Below are 24,547 nucleotides of genomic sequence, written 5' to 3' on the forward strand. Positions count from 1 at the left end.
CGAAGTTTATTCAACTCTAATCTTATTGGCCCACGCTTGATAAGTAGGCGAGTTGATAGGTCCACTTGACAGATTGGGAAGCTATTGTGTTTTCAAAATAAAAACCCGTCTTTCGTCAAACCCTCTTGAAATCGAGTATACTTTTATTACGATGCCTTTTATCAACGCTTTTGGTATTAGGGGCACCTTAAAAACTTGTTCAACGTGGAAGGTTAGGATATTGGCTGTTTGCATTGTAGTCACTGGGGTGTAACAATAAAAGGATAGCAAGGATTTTAAACTGCTTCACTTTGGAATTCTGATTGTCTTTTCTCACTAAACATTTAACCCTGTTTGGACTTGTTCCAGTTGTCATTCTGAATCAGTCTTCAAATTTTCTCAATACAGAGCTAGCGGGAACGGTCAACAGCTAGCTCTTCAGTTTGACCGCTATTGGAAGCGTACTGTACAAACAAGCGAGTTTTTCGTTTTCTTCTTTCCAGTAATTAAGTAGATTATGCAAAGTATTATATATAGCGTCTGCTTCTAATGGACCTTTTCGGTGATACGCCGGCCATTTTGAATTCTATTGTTTCAATAGCTGTTATGGGCTGTTCAGGGGGAAAATTAGTTCATGCTATCAGTTATCAACGCTAATTTTTGTCCTTTTTAGTAAATTAGTCCTCCGTTTTACGTCGACATTTCCCCAAACAGTCTTGTCACAAGTCGAACTTTGCCCTCCAGCGAAGAGAAATAGGCGATCTTCGTCCAACGAAATTGCGAAAGTTATTTTCCAAACCAACAGTCCAGGAAAATATTATTGGAAAAGACTTTAAGAAACACATTTGCTAATGAATTTTAAATGTATAAAAATGCCAGCAAAAGTTACTTGAGGTAACACTCAGTATATACGGTATTGACTGGAATGAGACCCCAAGGTTGTATTTTGTGCTTTGGTTCTGTAAATGAGTTCAATTTTAAATTTCCACTTTATCGTTGCTATGAATATTATCATTTATTCCACCTCTTTTTGGTTGTTTTCAAACTAAGCCCTCGTAAAGACACAGGAATTCAGAAACTAGGAGTGTCAAACTATACTTTTTTATGGAGGGGGTAGTGATTTTGTGACTCTATGCCTATGCTAGTTCACATATCAATCATGAATGATTAAAAGGGCTAACACAGGGCGCACCATCTCCTCCTCACCGAAAAAATCAGTAAAAGGAAAAATGATTTTGATTTTGCTACGGAGTACAATGAAAAAAAGAGAGCTAACTAGCAAACAACGAACTCAGTACGTAAAATTGAGATCAGAAGAGATCAAAAATTTACAACAACATTCCCTCTTGGCTTGGACTTCATTCAATTTTGGCTGTATGCGTTATCTTCAATGCAAATCCCATGGCTGAACTCTTACGGTGCTGTTTTTGTAGGAGACGCGAATGATGTGAGGCTAGCATTAGAAGATGTGAATGATCTTAGGCTAACCTTAGAAGATGCCAATAGCTTTCTTAATCCAGATCATTAATTGGTCACCACACTTCAGCACGAATGCTACCATGAGGGATGCACGTTTGAAAAGGTTAAAGAAAGAAAGGGCAACGACGAAGAAGCGGTATGTCTTCCTTTAATATAAAGTTTAATCGTAAATCGAGGACGATATCAAATAAAAAAAGTGGAAAGAAGGATTGATAAACCAAAATTAATGTAATGGTTTACTTGGTAATCAGGAAAATTGAGAGGGAGTTCGAACAACGAGCTAGGATTGGCTCCCGAGTCGCTGGTCATTCTTTACGCGTTGAGGAATGCATGGGAAGGAGGGTTACTGACCAACCTTTTCCATTTTTCTTCTGGACAGTAATTTGATTACGTGTTGAAGATGGAATCAACGAGATTAATTATCATATTTTCAAAGAAAATGCAGATTACTTACTGGGTATCTCTTCTCTTGGTACCCAATCGTTCACGTTCTCATTCACCATAATTTATAGTTGACATATTCAGATCTCATACTGTGATGTATGGGCCTCGCCAGAGACCCCAACCACTCTCAAGATGTCTTTTTGTTCTCTCTCTTATCTAACGACTCGTGTCCTTCTTATTTTGCAGTATGAATATTTCTTCACGCACACGTGCGAGAGATTTGGCCAGTTCTGTAAAGGTTTGTGATCTTCAAGTCCATCGAATTAATCCTTCATGGCCGCAAAGTGCAGGCTCTGATTTCAAATTATTTAATTTACTAAAACAGAGAATTCTCGTTTTGTTTAAAGATAGTATTAAGTAAATTTGTTGTTTTTCCAGGTTAATTAGGTTGTTGTTTTTTATTTTCTTCCAAATTTTGGCGATATTGCATTCCTATGGCAGTTATAGGCTTTTGATATTTGTGAGTTTTGCAATTTCAGCTTTTTGAAAAACTCACAAGTGCAAATTAATTCCAAATTGAACGAGAAAAACCGTATGATTACTTATTAATAACATAAACATGAAAAAATTTGCGTGGAGGAAGTGCTGGAAGACCTTTCTTTCATTCGAGAAAACTTTTTTCAAAGTTTCCTTACTAAATTTTCGTCATCATTTTACGTGATATCATTAGCTTAGAAAATTTCCAATTGTCTTTCAGCCAATCATAATCCAGAATTATGATGTGTAATTTGCACTGGTGTTACACCTTTTGCACTGGTGTTACACTTAAACTGCACTGCTCTCAGACAATCAGAATCGAGTAATTTTTTCTATTTCTAGATCTATCTATCTTCATTTTTCTCGATGTTTCAAATCAAGTTAGCTATATTTCAAGAGGGGGAGGTTGATGCTACCTCGCCTCAGGGATTTTCTCAGGATTTTGAAAAATTTATTCACACTCTGTGATGCTCAAACATTCAGTAGCCATTCATTTATTCCCCGCCGAAATTTTCAGCTGTCTTTCCGGGTTATTTGATATTGCCATAGCAACCACCTTTCTTACGTGTGCATGGTTCAAGCCAAAATTACACCGTTCGTCGAAGTATTTCCAGTTTCTCAACAACATTTCGGAATTATTACACTCACGTTCTTGTGTCATTGTTGGTTTATTTCTAGTCAATGTTTTCGACATTTGTGTTTTCATATCTCTCAGCATTCGCAGGCAAGGGTTTGCTTCTCCTTTGGTTTTGGCGACTTTTTTAATTGTGGCCTTTCGTTGTAAGGTATTGCAGTTAATATACAAAGAAACCTTACATTTTCTTTGATTGTGTTTGTTTTTATAGAATGGAGTATTTCGCGCTGCAGTATTACGGCGAGTGTTGGAGTAGGCCTAACGCAGGCGAAACGTATGCAAAAGAAGGGCGATCCACAAGTTGTTATCAAGGGATCGGCAAGGATCATGTTAATGCCGTTTATCGAATAACGGACCTTCCTGCATGGTAAGAAAAAAGAAACAAACAAAACAAAACAAAACAAAACAGGAGGAAACAGACAAATAAAACAAAACAATAAAGAAAAACAAACAAACAAACGGATAAGGTACGTTTAACAAGGTGGGGTGACACAAACAGATGAATAGCCTAAGTATCAATCAACGCATTCTTCGAATATTGTATTCTTTCCGCCCCCTCTAGACGACTCGAATTATACTCATTTATAGTTGTCTCAGCTAAAGAAAACAATAGTAACAAAAATAAAACGATAGTACATCTACAAAATGCCAGCACGGTCTGTTTATTTCTTTTTGAGAGCTTCCGAATACTGTTCTTTTCAATAGAACAAACTTGTTATGTTAATTCCCATTCAAATTAGCCTCTACAAACAAATCCAATCCCTGTAAACCGTTTATATGGATATACACCTAATTGATAAAGCGATTTCCAAAGATAAACCTCAATAATTCCCTGACGACTTTATGCAATTGTGGGCAGATTTGATTAGTGCCTCTAATTATTACTTACTACTTTTTTTGCGGGAAGGGGGAGGTGGGGGGGGGGGGGAGGCATTTAACGAATGCTAATTTTGTTAAGCGTTTTGTTCATGTGCTTGTTCAGTTGTTAAAACGCTGCAACACCTTTTCATATCATCCGTTTCCTGCAAAGACGTTTGTTAGAGCAGTTGTTGTGACTAATTTTCATTTCTGTATTCCTATAGATATGTCTGTAGTCTTGGAGTTTCAAGAAAAACTGGGTAGTAATTGATGTTTGCTATAAACCCAACCTGTGATGTACTGTTTTTTTTTTCTATTGAAAGTTATCAACTAGCAGGAATAAACCAACTGACTTGATCACGTGTCTGTGTCTCCTTCTACCATATTTTATTTTAACTAATAAGCACTTGGAAATAAACTACACTTCACACTTAAGTATACGTTGGGTTCAACTTATAAACTCTACTATGCTTCGGGCCGCTTATTTTTGATCAAGACGTTTTGGTTAGGGCTTAATTTTGAAGAGGCTTTACATCAGAACGAATTTTGAAAGTGAAAGCAAAGTGAATGTAGAAAGTCCATCGAAGTAACCATATTTTGTGAGTGAGGGGACATAAAGTTGCAATGTGCCCTTTTGTTCGCCATATTCGTCGATCCGCCAATATTTTCGTTCAAATCCGGAACCACATTACTTGAAAATTACACTGCTTGTCCTGCTTGTCTAGTTTCACTGCAACAGTATGCAGTTTGAGGGTCGGGGCAATACTTCATATAAGCCCACATGGGTTTTGAGTTTTCTTGGTCTGATATAGGTTATAGTTTTGTACTAATCGCATAGTTAGGGGCTTTTCACAAAGTTTCCTTCAATTGCTGGTTTATGCAAAAGAGTGTTGTACATTCGAAAATGAAATAAATTGGATGAAAAAACACTAACATACCGACTAAAGCTGGCGAAAGATCCATGACCCGAGAATCCGCGCAAAAATTCACAGCTTCGAAATCTGTGCCTCCGCTCAATTTATGGCAAAAGTTTTCATTCCCTGCGCTTTTTAAAGCTACCGTCTCGCGTCTAGCTAAGTGATGTAGCGCGTCCGGTTTAAAGGTAACTTGGACATTACATTTACAAGTCGTGGAAAATTCCATTTTTTTTATCTCAAAAATCGTAGTATAATTTGATAGCCAGCGCTAGCGCTCTACATGTAAGCTTTAATTTGATGTTAGGGTTTAGCTATCTATCGGACGCGCTACATCGTCCTGACACGAGACAACTCTAAAGATATTGTAACGCTCGCGAGCGACGACAGCAACTTCCACTCAAAGAGTCCAACAGCCAACGGTTTAATTACTCGACTCTTAACGTTCAGCTTACTTGTACACGGCAAGTCTACTAACACACACAGGCCACTACATAACGTGAGTCCCTTATATACCCTGTATTACGAGTACATTGCGCATCCCGTACTCGCCATATAACCGTCTCTTAGTCTTAGAACTCTTGCGAGTATACATTTAATTACAACCGTTATACATCTTAGCACGCGCATCATAGCTCGTGCGACTCTTACGCTTCTTTCGTGCTTAGCAACCTCCCGCGTGCATCCATAACTCAATAGTGCACGCTATGGCGTTTACCATTTGTTTTATAACATAACATTGAGACATTGGAACAACAGAAGTCCTTTTATTGAGCTACATCACAAAAAAATGTTCGTGTAGTCTTACATGACAAGAGAAAACAAGCGCGCGAAAATTGATTCATGACAACCGACTGCACACCAGTAACTCGATAAAGTTTCATCTTCAGACAACTGTGAAGACAGTTTCGCATTTCTGGAAGAAGAACGTCGGCCATTACTTTGGAAACAAAGATTTGCTTTGTAAACATTAGCACACGCGTCAGCAGCGTACACCCATGGGCAAATAGTAGACGCTAAATTAACCAATCAGAGCGCGCGCTTTGCTTTAGTTATGTTATAAATCAATTTCATTACAGTATGATGTACGGTGTTCTTTTGGCCAAATTCGTCGCCAGTCCGCAAATCTATTCCACCATTAGGTTTTGATTATTCAAGGTAAACATACTCGTGTGCTAAGAGAGAAGCTAAAACTTTGGCTAAATTTCTTTATGTCTTTTTGTCTTTGTGTGCGATCAACATACATCTACACCCGTACGTGCACAGGGGACTTTTTATCAGACAGTACATTAATTTGGAAAATTGTCTCTAATGACACCGAGTAAAATTGCAGAGAATCAATAATTGCTAAATCGAATGTAACGCAAGCAGGTGAAGACAAACCCCAGAAGGGTGGAAGTTCTCTCTTGTAAGGGGTGTGTAGGTGTGAGGGGCTCCAAAAGTGTGGTTTTTTTTTTTTTGCCGTTTTGGTCAAAAATAGTATATTGATTTCGCCCATTTCGGTATGGTTTTTGTACTCTAGACTTGAATTGGACATGTTTTTTGTAGAAGAAGGTACTTGGTCACGTCATATAAATACATTTAGGGTAGGTAAAATTGCAAATTTGGCTCTAAATAAGGTAAGGGCTTAGGGAGGCGGGCTACACACCCCCATCCAATTTTTCTGAAACAAAATTTCCTTTAGAAGAACTGCAGTTTGTTTAATATGCATTCATTGCAGTTTTCTTCTGTATTCAGTTGCGTGTTTGCAACACTGTCAGCTAGATTTGGCAAGAAATGGAAATATGTCGTGTCCCTCTCGTCAATGCAGTAATAAAAGATACTCATTAAAACAGAGTGTTTCCTTTTAAATTGTTGGCATGGAAATGAGGAACTGAGAAAGACAGGTTGTAAGTCGATATTTAGTAAATTGAATTCATCGGCCAAATTTGTGCTACATTTTTCTGACGTAACGTCAAGCATTAAAATTATCCGTTCCGTTTCCACGAAGGCAGACTTACACAACACTCATGAGTGCGGGCTATGCCCTCGCAAAGTATGGAGTTCCATCCCCGCCAAAAATCAAAGTTGATCACAACATTCAATTTGACAGTCTAACAATTAACTTGGCAAACATCAACATCATAATTTCACTCTTCAACTTTCTACTTTGTATCACAATCATTGAAACTTTGAACATCAACTTTCAAAGTGACAGTTCAACGTTCAACTTTATCCATCAACATTCAATGATTCATGTTAACATGTCAACAATGATCTTGACACATGGGCTGTCAGCGAAAGATGAAGTTTGAATCTCCAAGTCGAATGTTGAGTCACCAAAGGCGCACCAATCCTGCCAAAATTCAACTTGAGAATTAGACTTTCAGGTTGATAACTCAACATGAAATGTTACGTGTTAATATCCGTGTTTAGCAATGAACATTCCTATTGCTGGTGACGTAAATGTGTTCACAATGACGTAATGTTCAATTTCGCAAAGTTGGTTTCAACCTCGTTCCCAGGGTCCTCTCTCTTCCTCCCTCGTGAAAGTACCCTGGTTGCGGCTGGTCACGTGTATGCCAACCGAAGCCGCACAGAGGGTGGGTCCTCAACTTAAATTTAGTTAACACTGCCTAGGGAGGTGAATGTTGCGCTGCTATACAGACGTTGTTTATTTTGAAAGTGAAGCAAGTTGTTTGTCAGAGATCCTGCCTGACCAATGCTTCGTCGCTATGATCTGAACTTCTATGAGTATGAAATGCTAATTGAGAGAGAACTTTGCTTATTTTTCAGTGCTTTTTAAAAAACCGTCAACAACCTGCCTCGGATTAGTTTAATCAGTTTTTCACAGCAAAAGAATTAAGTAAACGTCATATTATCGATGGGATGCATTCAGCTAAATGAGAAGCTAATTTCTTGGCCGAAAATTGGACTTACCGCTAAAACAGTTTTAAAACGAAAGCAGTTGGATTTTGCGAACGCGCGACCGATGTCGCCATTGTCAAGTTCTTCATAAAATTTCTCATAGCAAGAGAACCGAATGACCGTCAAACTGTCGATTGGATGAATTCAATCAAATTCAAAGCTAGTCTCTTAGCCCAACACTGGACGTATCAAACTCTACACGAAGGCATCACTGTCTCTGTTGTGATTTTGCCGATCGAAAAATATAAGCTACTATATCAAGTTATTAGTATTCAGCACTCAGTCGTTGTTGATGTCAAGTTTTTCGTAATTTGTTTTCGCCGCAAGAGGATGGAATGACCGTCAAACTGTCGATGAGAGTAATTCAGTGAAATTCAAAACTACCTTTGTAGGCGAACATACGACGTATTTAACTCTAAACGAATGAGTAAATACCTACGTAGTGATTTTGCCGAATGAAAAATGAAATTAAATTCACCGCGCGGTTCATTTATTGTTGTGGTCGTCATTTCCAAGTTCTTTGTCAATTTATTTTCACCACTACAAATTCCAAAGACCGTCCAACTATCGATGGGATAATTCAGCCAAATGCAGGGCTAACCTTTAAGCCGAACTTTGATGCATTGAACTCCAATATCGAATGTGCCAATGCCTTCGCTGTGAGTTCGGCCGAGGTTACAAATTTCACTCCCTATTGGGCTCAGTAGGTGAGCTCAGTGGAGACAAACTTTAACTGTCCTGCCCCTCCCTCCAACCATTTTTCTGGAATCTGCAAAAATCTAGCAGGCACGTGACCAGCCGCAACCAGGGTACTTTCTCGAGGGAGGAAGAGAGAGGACCCTGGGAACGAGGTTAAAACCAACTTTGCGAAATTGAACATTACGTCATTGTGAACATATTCACGCCATCAGCAATAGCAATGTTCATCGCTAAACACGGACATTGACAGGTAACATTTTATGTTGAATTATCAACTTGAAAGTCGAATTCTCAAGTTGAATTTTGGCGGGATTGGTGCGCCTTTGGTGACTCGACAGTTTGACGGTCATTCGGTTCTCTTGCTATGAGAAATTTTATGAAGAACTTGACAACGGCGACATCGGTCGCGCGTTCGCAAAATCCAACTGCTTTCGTTTTAAAACTGTTTTAGCGGTAAGTCCAATTTTCGGCCAAGAAATTAGCTTCTCATTTAGCTGAATGCATCCCATCGATAATATGACGTTTACTTAATTCTTTTGCTGTGAAAAACTGATTAAACTAATCCGAGGCAGGTTGTTGACGGTTTTTTAAAAAGCACTGAAAAATAAGCAAAGTTCTCTCTCAATTAGCATTTCATACTCATAGAAGTTCAGATCATAGCGACGAAGCATTGGTCAGGCAGGATCTCTGACAAACAACTTGCTTCACTTTCAAAATAAACAACGTCTGTATAGCAGCGCAACATTCACCTCCCTAGGCAGTGTTAACTAAATTTAAGTTGAGGACCCACCCTCTGTGCGGCTTCGGTTGGCATACACGTGACCAGCCGCAACCAGGGTACTTTCACGAGGGAGGAAGAGAGAGGACCCTGGGAACGAGGTTGAAACCAACTTTGCGAAATTGAACATTACGTCATTGTGAACACATTTACGTCACCAGCAATAGGAATGTTCATTGCTAAACACGGATATTAACACGTAACATTTCATGTTGAGTTATCAACCTGAAAGTCTAATTCTCAAGTTGAATTTTGGCAGGATTGGTGCGCCTTTGGTGACTCAACATTCGACTTGGAGATTCAAACTTCATCTTTCGCTGACAGCCCATGTGTCAAGATCATTGTTGACATGTTAACATGAATCATTGAATGTTGATGGATAAAGTTGAACGTTGAACTGTCACTTTGAAAGTTGATGTTCAAAGTTTCAATGATTGTGATACAAAGTAGAAAGTTGAAGAGTGAAATTATGATGTTGATGTTTGCCAAGTTAATTGTTAGACTGTCAAATTGAATGTTGTGATCAACTTTGATTTTTGGCGGGAATGGAACTCCATAGCAAAGAAGATGATTTGTTAAAATTTTTGACAGTCTCTAAGCAAAATATTGGTTGAGTCATCACTGCCAGTGTGACGTCACGTTTCGCTTGGATGAAATTCAAAATGGCGCCCAATGGGTGAAGTAGAAGAGGTTGATAAAAATGCGGAATTTCGCTCCGATATTCTGCTCCATTTGCTTGGGTTCGTTAGTATGTGGTTTATATTACATCGAAGAATCTTTATTTGGTACTTTTTGTTGGCCAAAAGATTCATCAGGTAGATAATATTTGATCGAGAACTTTGTTTTGAAGCTAATTTGTCAACGGCAAAACTGTTAGCTGATTGACCTTTTGAGGGCCACTGCAAAGCGAAGCAGAGCTCTTTTGACACAAGAATAGGAGGTTCGACAGAGGGTACGCTTGGCTTCTTGTATGTGGAATTTAAGTTCTTCAGTGCTCGTGGTTCGTCTCATCAATCCCTTCAAAGTGCAAAAACTGGCTATGTGGGAAAACAGCCATGTTTCAGACAGCCAGATTAGGTAAGTTTTCTGTCTTATTTCACCTTTGTCGTACTACAGTTTACATTTTTAGCAATATCCGTAATTTGTTTAATATTCATGGTTTGATTAGTTATTCGGTTCTATTTTATTTTGTTTTATTTGAGAAAAGAGAAGCCTTAATTTTCTTATATGTTAGGTCGATCTGCAGCAACTATTATACATAGTTGTGCCACATGAAAAACTCAGCCTAGTTCCTGGCCGGCGGCCTAATTGTGACTAGCTTTTCCCTGATTTTAGTTTGGAATTTGATATTTTAAAAATTTATGAATGATGTTAATTCAATATATTCGTCAGAATCTATCGATTTGCAAGGTCATAATCAGCCAATAGTCCCCTTTTGGTCATCTAAAAAGTTGTGTCCCACAGGTTATTAAAGACACTTCGGTTTTTTTCGCAGGGAATGTCACTGGAAGGAACATATCATAATGTACAAATTCCCTTCCAGAATGCCACACTGGGCAGCACTTAGGGATTCTGATGAACATTTTTCCTTTGAAGGCTAATGCTCCCCCCTCCCTCTGGATGATCAACTGGCATGGAGTTTTTAACTCACCTTAGTTTAGATTTTTAAAAATTTCTTTATCACCTGTCAAGACATACATATGAGAGCTACATATTTTTTTCATATGTTCAATCATGCTGTCAAATTTACAAGTTCCTGCTTCATTTTTGCACCCCCTTAAGCACTTTTCCATGCCTCTTTATTAAACTCCCATTGATTATAACAGCCCGAGATATTTCCTTTAAAGGAACAGAGCCATACAAAGGCTTACCACAGCTTGATTGCCAGTATAAATCAATTGACAAGTTTAATTTGGAATTAATTTGAGATCCCAAATTTACGATAGTTTCACTGAATTGGTGTGAAGTTAAAAAAATGTGACTTTTCTGTTACATCAGCAACTAAAATAGATGCCACCAACCTTATTGACTTTAATACCATACTGAACAAAAAGCTAGGGTGGTGAAATTCAACCATTTTTACACAAGGATGACTAAAGATTGAGCTACATGTATGAGGACACGAAACAGCGCAAAAGAGGGGAAATTCTCTGGAGCTAACATCAAGATTTTCAGCGCTGACTGCTATCACACTAACCACAAATAAAACCACTAACAATGGATCAGGCAGGGCATGTACGGCCATATATGGTCAGAATGAGAGCATAGCTGCTAAGCACATCGGAGGAGAATGAAGCTTATAAGCCTCCGGAGTCCGAGGAAGAAATACTGATTCAGTCACTCAATCATTCCTTTATTTGGTAATGCAGGTTTTATGAAAAGTAGCCTTCATTCGGTGTCCACTCTGTGGACATTATCCATTCCGAGAAGATAGGAACAGATAATGTCCAAGGACAAATATGGAGCATATTTTTAAAGTCAAGTGGAAGCCATTGTGTTTATTATCCTTCAAGTATTTTTGGTAATGTACAGAATCTGCTCGAAGATGTTAACTCCGGTTGGCAAAAGTTTTATTGCTTGAACACACACACTAATAATGAATAAAATCCCGAGCTAAACTTACAAGTTTTTATACTTATGTAAATCTTACAAAGTTCCAGAAGCGTCTCTGCATATATTTGGGCTTGCGGGACAATGCATACTAATTATCAAACACTCTGCATTACGACTATGCCTGAAAGGTGACAGAATAAATAGAACTACATAAGCTGATTATGTAACATCTCCCCTCTAATTGAAAATAGCTTGAGGCCTTAACTGAAAGCTGAAACTAATTAACTTGTCTCTTTAAGTCTTTTAGGTCTTGTAATCACACGTCTTGGTCGTTCACTGCTAGTGCTGTCGTCATGCTTTACACTCTCGGCAGGTATCGGAACAGTCTCTTGAGCTGGACGAATGAAGCGACGATTTCTCACTAACTGGGCTCCATTAGTAGTTTCGACGCTACTGGCGTTTTGGTAACGGTTGCTGGGGTCCATTGGTTACACTGGGGGTGAACTTGTACGTACACTCTCTGATTCTGTGACAGTGAAGGTAGATCCCTTGCAGTCTTGTTGTAGTGCTCGCACATTTTGTCCTCGTCTTTCACCATTTGCTCTCGGACAACCTGACAATGGGGATTCTGGATAGGGGATCTGGTTGGAAGTAATGCTCTGTACTTTCGTCCATTCAATAGCTCTGCAGGTGACGGTATGCTGGTAGCAAGGGGTGTGGCTCTGTAGATCAACATAGCTAAGTTTGGATCATGTCCTGCGGCTGCACACTTTCTTATGCACTGCTTGACCGTCTGCACCATACGTTCAAAGAAACCATTACTCTGCGGGTAACGAGGGCTGGACGTGATATGGTCGAATCGGTACTGGTTTGCAAAGGCTGCAAATTCCTTTGACGAGAATGGGGGGCCATTGTCTGTCATAACGGTTTGAGGTACTCCATATTCGCTAAACACCTGCTTCAGAATCTCGGTGTTAGCGCTTGCGGAACTGCTGCGTACTTTTCTGACCACAGGAAACCTACTTTAATAGTCCGCTATCAGGAGATAAGTGGTAGACTGAAACTCGAAGAAATCAATTCCTAACTTCTCCCAAGGTCCTTGAGGAGCTTCATGGGGCAACAGTGTTTCACGTTGTTGGCTCCTCGAGAACGTCTGGCACACTTCATAGCTCTGGGCTGTCTGTGGTAAATCTGAGGTTATTCCTGGCCAGAATACTGCTTCTCGGGCTATCAGCTGCATCTTCTCATAACCAAAGTGACCTTCGTGGATGGTTTGGAGGACTCTGCTGCACAGTTTCTCAGGAACTATGAGTCTCTGGCCTTTGAACAATAGACCATTCTCTGCGCTGATCTCTTCTCTGTACGTCCAGTAGTTTACAAGAAGTGGGTGGCAATCTTTCTTTAATTCAGGCCAACCATTCATTACCACTTGCATCAGTAAGCCGGAAGTAGTGTCTATTGCAGTTGCGCGTCTGAAAACTCCAATTCTCGTAGGATCGGCGGGGATTTCCTCTGTGAGCATGTGAACTGGGATGAATTCTTCCTCGTCTTCTCCTTCTTTAGGTGTTGGCTGAGGAGACACTCTGGATAGTGCGTCAGCTACGACGTTATCCTTTCCTTTCAGGTATTCAATGCTCACATCATACTGGGATAGTCTCAGCAATAGCCTCTGAAGGCGTGGTGAGTTACACACTATGGATTTCTTCCACACGCTGACCAATGGCTTGTGATCTGTTTGCACCGTCGCTATGTATCCATACACATAATGATGAAATCTTTCAAGGGCAAAGACGACACTGAGCAGCTCTCGTTCAATGTTCGAGTAACGTTGTTCTTTCTCGGTGAGGGTCCTCGATGCGTGGGTCACAGGCTTACCATCTTGGAGTAGGACTGCTCCTAAGCCTTTCTTGGATGCGTCTGACTGAATAGTGCTAGCTTTGGACTGATCAAAGTATGCCAACACTGGTGCACTCGTAATCTCCTTCTTAATAGCCTCAAATGCTGCTTGTTGCGAGTTCTCCCAGGTAAAGAGGGTGTCCTTCTTACAGAGCGCTCTAAGCGGTGCTGTTAAATCTGCCAGTGCTGGACTGAACCGGTTTAGGTAGTTCACCAGTCCTAGGAAGCTTTGCAGATCTTGGAGGTTCTCTGGTGGTTTAATTCCTGTGATGGCTTACACTTTTTTAGGGTCCATCTTGTACCCGGCTGGGGTACGATTTCCTCCAAAGAATGCACAATCGTGAGACTTGAACACAAATTTGTTTGCATTGAAGGTGAGATTGTTGGCTCTCGCTGTTTCTAGCAGGATGATGACTGCAGCGTCATGGGTAGTTTCTTCGTTGCCATGGCAAAGGATATCATCAACGATTCCAGCGCTATTGGGGACACTTCTCAGCACTCTGTCGATTCTTTCCTGAAAAACATCTCCTGCTACCTCTAGCCCAAAGGGTAGGCGCAGCCATCGGTACTTCCCCCAGGGTGTATTGAAGGTTGTCAGGAAACTGCTCTCTTTGTCAAGAGGGACGTGCCAATACCCCGACTTCGCGTCAAGCAAGCTGAAGTACTTGAAATGTGCTAGCTCCGGTAGGATTTCATCAACTGTTCTGCTGTACCACTGATTCCTCTTTATCGCTTGGTTGAGACCTTTTGGGTCTAGACGGGCGGTTTCAGGCTAACCGCAACTTGGCGCGGTGGGTGTTGAACGGGTTTGTAGCCTTCTTTTAATTGGATACGATAAGGTCCACCTGGCAAAGTTCCTATGCCTTGAAACACATCAGCGTATTCCTGCAGTAAATAATCCTTAGTTGTAGGCAACGAGTGTGTCTTTCCATTAATAGTGATCTTCTCTTGAGAACGCTTTTGGATCACTGGTACCACTGGGTCAGTGCATTTCTGAACTTTTGGAATTGCTGGACCATTAGTGTTCTTCGCCGGCTCTTCTACGAGTGTCTTGATAGACCTATCTGTCTTTGCCTGGACAGCAGGTTTCTGGATCTCAGGGAAACTGACGTATTCCATGACTAACGCTTGCTTCCTGCCTAGGATCATATGACCTTTGCTGTCTGCGACTTCGCACAAAACTCTGAATGTCTTGTTACCATGGTAAAGGCACACAATGCAGGATCCAAGGTTTTCCACTGGACTGTCATTATAGCCTTTGAGATTCACGGTTGGTTTGCCCAACTTCAAGTCGTCTCCGAAGAGTGCTTTAGCCTTGTACAACGGCAGAATGTTGCAACTTGCTCCGGTATCAACCTCACAATCAATCTGGAAGATTTGTGATGAAGATTCCTGGCTGATCCATAACGCGCGGATGTGAGGTTCCGATTTTGGATGATTGAGACTTTCCACTGTTTCTCTCTTGAGGTGATGAATAGGCGCGTTGAAGTAAACTGGCTCGTATTCATGCAGTACGCAGTCCACGTACTCGGGAGCTGTTGCAGACTGGACCTGTAACTCATTGACACGTGCATTTTTACTCTTTGATATGCACACGGAACCGTAATGCCCTTCCTTCCCACACTTGAAGCATTTTGCCTTCTTTGTGGGACACTCACTTTTGGGATGTGACGGTTTCGCTCCACAGTTGAAACAACTTTCTCTTTTGGACTTTATTTGTTTCTGATCCTTGGAACCTGTCCTATGGGGCTTATTGTTGGAACCGGGTCTTTGGGGCTGCTGTCTGTTCCACTTGGCTCCTGTCTGGCTGTTTCCTTGGAGTTTATGAATTTCCATTTGTAGTGGATCGCCTTTGAATTCCGGTCGCATGTAACCAACCTGGTGTGCTGTGGCATCCTGATTCTGAGCGATTTCTATTGCCTCTTCCAGCGTCAATGCTGAGCCTTTTTCAATGCACTTGTAATAGGCCTCTTTGGAGCGTAGCCGAATTACTATTGCATCCCGAAGTAGTCGATCGCGGGCTTCTGGAGGATATTCACACTGGTCGCACAGAATAGTGGCTTTGTCAATGTACTCTGCAAGGCTAAGATCACCTTGCTCCAGGCGGCGGAAGTTTGATGCGGCTGCGAGTGCGTTGGATTTCGGCTTTGTCCACTCCACGAACTTTTTTAACAACACGCTTGGATCTCCCTTCTGTTCCGTGGTGAGATTCAGTGACTTTATGTGCGTTCTTCCAGTTTTTCCTGCCCAAATGAGAACATAATTTACTTTCACGGCTTTGCTCTTCGAAGCTAACGGACCATTCAAAAGGAGTTCACATTCCTCAACCCAATCTAAGTACCTTTGGTAACATTCGGGGCCCGGCGTGAAGTTTCCTTTCGGCGCTGGTAAATGCTCCAATTCAGCCATTGTGGATTGAGAGAATTTATCTTTCCGAAAAGCTGGCGGTGATCGCTGTCGACGTTAGTCTTGGCTGGGTTTGTAAAATCCTGACACCATGTTAACTACTCCGGTTGGCAAAAGTTTTATTGCTTGAACACACACACTAATAATGAATAAAATGCCGAGCTAAACTTACAAGTTTTTATACTTATGTAAATCTTAGAAAGTTCCAAAAGCGTCTCTGCATATATTTGGGCTTGCGGGACAATGCATACTAATTATCAAACACTCTGCATTACGACTATGCCTGAAAGGTGACAGAATAAATAGAACTACATAAGCTGATTATGTAACAGAAGATTTTAAAATAGGAGAATACCTCTCCACTGGAGAATATTTCATAGTTGTAGCTGGAGCATTTAGTGATGCAATTAGACAAAGACATGGAAGCGACAACATTTGATGGATTAAATGGCACCTATAGTCATAATTGAACCTATAGGCTGATGTGGACCTGTGAAGAGCAGGAGATGATTATAAAAGCAGAATAAATAAAAAGAGCTAATAGGCATAAAACTTGTTTAAATTAAAAATAAATAAGAATAAGAATAAATGTCTGATTGTTTTTACAGCATTTCTGCACTCTAACACGTAGCATTTGCAGTCATTTATTTTGAGTTCTATGCTGCAATATCTATTTAGTGACATTTAGTGGAGGGTTGTTTTTTAGTTGGAATATAATGACAACTTAAAGGGATGAAAAGACTACAATGCAACCTTGAAATTTTTGGAGGTTTAAGAAACAGGAGCCATTAACATGGCAAAGCAGGACAGTCACAGCATCATTAGCCTGTTCCAAGCTCTCGGTCTCTTTCTCTACAAGAACCCGCTTGTTGCTCGCCACTTTTTTCGATCGTGCCCATGACCGAGAACCTGGAACAAGCTATACAGCATCATTTAAGATGTGGCATTGTTCAGGAATAAGCCAAGTTATCAGGTTCTGACAAAAGATAAATAAATCATTGATTTCACCATAACTGTAATTATATTTAAATGCTATATATTTTTATACCAAAACTGTAAGTGGCAAGAAGAAAACCAAAAACAGCTTACTCAGGCTAACTCTAATTTGCACTTTGTTGTAAATATGAAATCACAACACTGAACACCACAATTGCAGTGGACAGCAATAAGTCAACAGTTGCAACGAGACAGGAAAAAAAAAGTCAACAAACCCTCACAACAAAAGCCACCAAGTAAAGCTGCTGTACGATGAAAGCCAACAAATATCACCATACAGCGAAATAATCCAATCGGCGCGTGTCGCGGGTCCATAAAATTGTCGCGGGTCCGAAGTAACAGTAACAATAACAATAGCTATAAAAAAACAAAAATAAATTGCCCTTTTCCGCGAAGTGGGTTTCTGAGTGGGGCGCTAAAATGCGAAAATTGATTTGAAATGACTGGAAATGAATCTAAAATTAACGAACGTAATAATAATTTTAATAATAATTTTGTTTTAATTGCTCCTTGTTTCAGCTGATATCTATGTATTCGTCATATGATAAAAAAGAAACCACCACGAATATCTGAGACTAAATCGCGAATGGCATAATTTGAATCTCGTGAAAAGTGGGGCCAAAAGCTTTCCCAGTCCCTAACGATGCGCGGTGCCTGCCTTGTACCTTGTACTGGACATAGGTCAGTCTGTCACTCTGCAACGGATGCCATTGACACGTTTCAGTGTCGAAGAGTTCAATTTTTAAAAATCTGCTCCCTCGTCTTTTTAAACTGTATACAGTTGTCTATATTTTGTGGTGTCGGTCAGTCTTATTTTACTTTGATCACCTGAATCAAGATAAAATCAATGGACTTCTCCACAGCCCATCAAAGAGCCTTCATCGTAGTAAAGCTAAGAAAAAATTCTAATCATAAAGTAGAAATAGGAAAAGTCCCTCTCGTGGTTGTGCAGATTTCGTGAAGAATTCTGGAAAAGAATTATGTAAACATATAATATGGACATTACTTGACATATGTCGACTGCCGGAGAACAGTAATCTGTTGCATCAGCTGTTTTTAACTGATAACGAGGCCTTGTCTGTTGTTGGAAATTCCTACTCAGTCATTCCCCAAAACCTGATGTATAAAAAGGGCACCAACAAAACTAGAAAAGAAATAATACAGTAACTTCTTTCAAATGACCCTCGTAGTAAAACCCAACAAGTCTGGACTCTAGAATTAAAGAAAAAGAAAAGAGGACCGGCACCAAGATGCCGGGCTTGTAGAAGAATACAAAATGAAGATGAATTAAACGTCTACGTTAAAGAGCTTTATGTCCCTTATGAACAGAATTTCGTTACAGACACGATGTTTTATTTTTGTCTGAAACAACAATGCATAAGCAATATTCTGCATTGGACTAATTGAAAACCACCGGATAGAATCAGAGCGGACAGAACAATTAGTGACGTCACAATAGCAGCTTTGAAAAATAATGGTTTGCCTTTGTAATACTGTAAACTGATTACATATTTTAGGGATCGATCCGTTTGAACTTCGTGGGTTCGTTGTTTGTCTACTTGAAGGGATGTGTTTGAATTTTGAGAGTTTGTTGTCTGTTTTGCTCTCTACTTCTTGCAAATAATAGTAAACTAAAATTTTAAAATTTATTATCCGCTAATGTTAAAGCTATTGCTATTGTTGTTTTTGGAAAACTAGGAAACAGCAAAAGTTCAATTTTTCGGACCCGTGACAATTTACCCGCGACCCGTGACAATTTACCCGCGACCCGCGACGCGCGCCGATTAGATTATCTCCCATACAGCGGACACAATTAAAACACAAATGGCAAACGAAGTTGAAACACAAAGAATTGAATTCAAAGGCCTGATAACTATCACCAAAAGTTCTCCAAAACATACAACAACCGATCACATCGCATCTCAACACTCAAACGGATTGATGAGAGGAACGGCTGGTTCAATCGACACAGAGATACACGCGAATTAAACGTCCTATTAACAAGACTATTGGTATGTCTTTTAAGAGAGAAAACGCGAACGTTTTACGTTGACTTCTCTCATCCCGTTTTCAAGATGGTGGTCCCGCCACTTACCCGGAACAAAATTCAACAAGGATACTCGATAACGCGCTCACAAAACTAAAACAAATAGAGCACACAGACAAAAAGCAGCAACAAACAGTACACACCTACACTTAGCGAACAAACGCGACATTAGGCCTGTTTTTTTGTCTTTCTTAACCTCTGTTGTCCTTCTTCAATAGCGTAATCGCTAAGCTACTCGAAGCGCTCACTCATTGCTATGTGACGTCACACTGGTAGCGATGGGTCGGTCACGAATCAATACCGGAAAACAATAGAGTTACCCCCTCCCTCCTGGTGACAGTGTTAAAACGTTTAATTTTCATTGGCTCGTTATAAATGACAGCCAGTAATAAATACACATAAATCCTTTTGTCGTCAAACCAAGCGTTAAAGTCTACCGGGACATAAAAATTCCGCCTTCTGGGAATAGTTACGCCTTTCAACTCCGTTGCGATGAAATCACTTTGTGTACTCGCCTTTCTTCTTTGCCTTTCCGTCGGTAAGTTCTATAAAGATAGAATTGCTTAAAGGAAAAGCTGGGAAACTTTTAGGTGCATGATGTCAGGCCCCTGCAGGCTGGCTCCAAAATTACTTTAACATCACCCAGACACCAAATACATTCGAAAACAGAAATGTCATAGGCTATAGTCTAAGAATATTCACGAGAATATTTTCAGTTCATGTTTGGAACTCGATTTTGTCGTAAGTACAGCTACAACAGACTTCGTGTGCGGGTAGTAGTGTATTCTAATTAAAGAATCAAGTATGAGTTTCGGTAAAAATTACGGATAAAAAGAACTACGTTTCGACCGCTGTTCCTGCATCCTCCTTACATCTATATAGATAGCTAGATGGAAAGAGGATGAATATCTATTAACAGAGAATATCTATTATGGAGATTGGATGATATCTATTCGTAGAGATTATCTATTATGGAGAGAGGATGATATCTGTTAACATATAGATATACCTATATGTAAATTTTACCCTCAACATTTAACTTGATAATGAGCGCAGAGCGGTCGAAACGACTTTCGTTTTTACTCGTAATCTTTATCGTGAATTGTTTTAAAAAAACCTTACTGATAAAGTTCGACAAAAACACACACCGTCACACGTCATTTACAAAGGCAAGTGTACTTGTGGACAAACATGCATTGGGGAAACAGCACGCAACCCCGAGGTTCGTGTTAATGAACATTCACATGATAATAAGCAGTCGGAGCCAGCCAAGCACATCAGAAAACACCCTAACCACAAGTTCTCGTGGGACGTTTTAACCACTGCCAATTCATGGTTAAAAAGGAGAATAAAAGAAGCGTTCTACATCGCACGCTTCCGTCCAGAACTAAACAAACAAGTGCAATCACTGGACCTCACCATGTTCCCCATGGGAACGGGTATTACATAACTGGCATTACCTGAACTATAAGAACACTGAGCGTATGCATATTATTTCACTCTGATGATGATCAAACAGATCGAAAACGTTTAGACTCATAATTTTAACAGCCTTTTACCTTAAAGTTTCATATAAAGTTCGTTTAGTTCGTCATTGAAGAGGTAAAGTTGATCAACTTTTCCTGTTTAATGGTCAACAGACCGATGGCGTCTCCATGGGCTCCACGCTCGGTCACCAGCTAACTAATGTTTTCACGTGCGGCGTTGAAAAAAAAGAAAAACCCTGGAACGCGAAGGCAAGATGCCCACTTATTATATGGCTAGCTCGGTGAACCGATTCCTGCGCTGTGATTGGCTACCCGCGCGGGCAAGATGGCTCTATCTTTTTAGCTTGGGACTACCCGCTGTGTCCTGCAGGAAAATAGTGTTCTCTTTCCATAGAATAAATCCTTTATTGTTTAAGCCAAGCTTGTTCGGTCAAGATAGATAGATATTGGCCTTGCTCTTTTTTTGCGTATTTATGCGCCTCGGGTTTATCTCGGTCCAAATGATGACCCATATATTACAGGAGATATGTGGACGATACGATTAGCATTATGCCCGACAACACATCAGCAAGTGTTTTCCTTGAGACTCTTAACCACTGTCATTCGTCGGTCAGGTTTACCATGGAGATGGAAATCCATGGTATGCTGCTACGTACATTGAGACAAACGTTAATGTGAAACCCAGAAACACTGGCCTCATGTTGTACTACAAGAGTCATGTCGATTACCGATATAAATGTGGCCTGCTAAAAATTATGCTTGATCATGCATTTCGGCTTTCTCTCAGCTGGTCCTACCTCTCTCAAGAGTATGAGTTTTAGGTTGACCGCGTAGAGTATGAGCTGAGGCCTGATCTTTGAATGGGAGAACAACGCGAACATTGGTTTCAGGGCGGCCGAAATGTCGTTCGTTTTTACCGGTATTTTTTACGGTGAATTGTTTAAAAAATCCATTGCTGATAAGTTATTAACTTAATTTTGTTTATTTAGCCGAAAGTTATCTGGCAAGTGTTTAGTGACTTTTAAGGAGAACTGAGGGGAGACAGTTTATTGCTGAACTTTTGAACATATGAACTCAAAACTGTCGCGGGAATTACTATAATTCAGCACTGGAACGCAACAGCCAGTGTCCATCTATCCTATTTATCGCTTATCCGTTGCTCAGAAACCCAACAAACATCAGATGGTATTTTTTGAGGCAATTTTTTGTATTAAATTTCATTTATTTGGGTGGATCAAGAGCAGACTGGAACTTTGTTGACTACACTTTGAGTTTCTTTTTGTGAAAGCATTTGCTCTTCCAAGTATGCCTCCTAGCGGGAGGGCATGCGCGGGGTTAGCGTGCACAAGCACATTATGAAAGGAATGTGTTCCTTCCCCAAATTGAGAAAATTGTAAGTAATTCGACAGCCTTGAATTAAAAACACTATATGAGCGGCAGAGTAAATCTTGAAGGAAAGCACAAGAGAGGCGAGCGCGGCTCAGTGGAGGAAGAAGAACAAATTATCAATGTCCGGGTATCGGAATTATTTCCCTTTTCAACCGCGGCAACGCAAGTGGCAGCAGAAAGAATTTATCTCAACGAAAACCTCACTTCCTACAGACGGGAGCTCCTAAAGCAAACCAACCAAAAACGCAAATAGGGTCTTCTGGTTAGTGCGTGGTCGATAGACGGGAAAGTTTTCACTAAAACTTCTCCAGAGGGCCGACCACACGGAGTGTATGAAAAAAAAAACGACCTGGTAAATATTTAAGGTAGTCGTTAATTGAGATATTATCTTATCTGCATTTGGGGACAGGAATCTCTTCGAAATTAGAAGAGAGGATTCTCATTAACTTATGACATAATATCGCGTAATGTTAGGGGAATTATAGGGAACAGAGTGAAAGGAGGAGCATTTTTTCGTATCTTAAAGATCAAAAATCTAAATTCTGCTGGATATTTTTGACCTTATAGATATTCAAAGAGTACAACACCCAAAGCGACGCAAATACTCCTACGAATCAAAAACTCTAAAAATGAAATCTAGAATTGATTCCCCTGGCTCGGGAGACTTGGGCAACCACTCCCCGTGTTCTTGACGTAAAATAAATTACCTTACCTTACCTTACCTTTTGTTGCTAAACATCTAGAACAATAAGTAAAGAAAAGTGAAAATTATTCCTCAATAGCACCGCACAAAGTAATTTACTTTTCATTGTCGTGGTCTAACCTAACAACCAGGGGACCCGGACTCTGGAAGTTTAACAACTCTCTTTTGAATGATGAAGAATACGTCAACAAAATCCGCGAAACATACGTCCAAACTTGCATTTATTACTCTGACTCAGTAAACAAACGGTTCTTTTGAGAAATGCTTAAGATGGAAATTAGAGCAGCAACCATTTCTTTTAGTAAAAATAAGGCCAAATCAATATATCGTAGGGAGATGGAAATTAGGCACCAACTAAATGTGTTAGGCGACATCAGTTGTAACAACTTTCACTCCCATGAAATCGATCTGGTCTTAAAAGAATTTAATAACGTCAAAACAGAACTTCAATCAATACATGACAAGAAGGGATTGGCAGCAATTTTTAGATCAAAATGTAGATGGATTGAAATGGGCGAACGTCCCACAAAATATTTCTTTAACCTTGAAAAAAGAAATTACATCAAAAAAACTATAACGGAGCTCCGAATGGAGGATGAAACAATTGCTAAAAACGAGACGCTGATCGGCTTAGACACTATCGAGAATTACTTTAACAAAACCTTTATATGTCAGCAGACAGCACAACACAGGATGATTACTTTGAATATATTCAGAATTAGTCTCTCCCCAGGCTTTCTGATGAAGAGCGAGATAATATGGAAGGTCTTTTAACGTACGAAGAATGTAAAAAGGTTTTAGAGACCTTTCAAAATGATAAGTCTCCGGGTGAGGATGGTTTCACATTAGAGTTTTACATTTTTTTTTCGAACTTCTCGGACATCATCTCATTTCAAGTTTTCAACGAGACTTACGAGGCAAACGAGCTTACCATCTCTCAAAGAAGGGGAGTCATTACTCTGATTCCAAAAGAGAACGGCTCTTTGTTGGACTTATCGAACTGGTGACCAATTACGCCTCTTAACGTTGACTGCAATATCGCATCCAAAGCAATAGCAAAAAGATGCATCGCTGCCAAAGTTAATTAATCATGACCAAACGGGCTTCATTAAAGGACGTTATATAGGTGAAAATATCCGGCTTATAATCGATGCCATTGAATATACTAAGGCGCATAAAACCCCGGGTATTTTGGTATCCCTGGACTTCCGGAAATCATTTGACTCCCTAGAATGGCCTTTTATGATGAGAACATTAGACGCCTTCAAATTTGGCACGAGTATTAAAAAACGGGTTTCCACGTTTTGCAAGAATATTGAGAGCGCTTCATTAAATAATGGTTTTCTAACAAAATGGTTCAGACCGTCTAGAGGTGTCCGTCAGGGATGTCCTTTATCACCGTATCTGTTCATTCTTTCAGCAGAGATAATGGCTGACAAACTTCGACAAGAACCCAGCATCAAAGGAATCGAAATATTAGGGAACGAATTGAAGTTAAGTCAATACGCACACGACACAAACTTCTCCTGTGCTGACTTGGCTTCTGTCGAAAAAGCCTTGAAGGTAGTCGAAAATCTTGGTATTCTGGCAGGCTTAAAACTGAACCGCAAAAGAACAAATGCGATTTGGCTGGGAAGATGGGAAAGAAACAAAAGCAACCCCTTACAATTGAAATGGTTGCATAGTCCGGTTAAAATCTTAGGTATTTATGTCTCATACGATGAAAATGGAAATAAGCAAATAAATTTCAACCTTAAACTGCGGAAAATGCAAACCAATCTCGACATGTGAAAAGCGCGCGATCTTACATTATTTGGGAGAGTACTTATAATAAAATCCTTGAGTCGATCACAACTCGTTTATTCAGCTTCAAACCTCACTGTTCCTCAAGAAATAACTCC

The 24,547-nt window shown here is 40.1% G+C and overlaps 1 protein-coding gene across 1 annotated transcript in view; it reads left to right on the forward strand.

Annotated features, from left to right (window-relative positions):
- Positions 1–17,347: 17,347 nt before the first annotated feature.
- The window catches only part of LOC145462652 (uncharacterized), a 14,098-nt gene continuing 6,898 nt past the window's right edge, over positions 17,348–24,547 (forward strand). Inside the window, exon 1 of the mRNA XM_081446231.1 lies at positions 17,348–19,605. Coding sequence (XP_081302357.1) covers positions 19,560–19,605 — 46 coding nt within the window. The 5' untranslated portion in view covers positions 17,348–19,559. The remainder of the gene's footprint in view (positions 19,606–24,547) is intronic.

This window comes from Orbicella franksi, chromosome 12, assembly GCF_964199315.1.
Source record: "Orbicella franksi chromosome 12, jaOrbFran1.1, whole genome shotgun sequence".
In the NCBI taxonomy this organism is placed as follows: domain Eukaryota; kingdom Metazoa; phylum Cnidaria; class Anthozoa; order Scleractinia; family Merulinidae; genus Orbicella; species Orbicella franksi.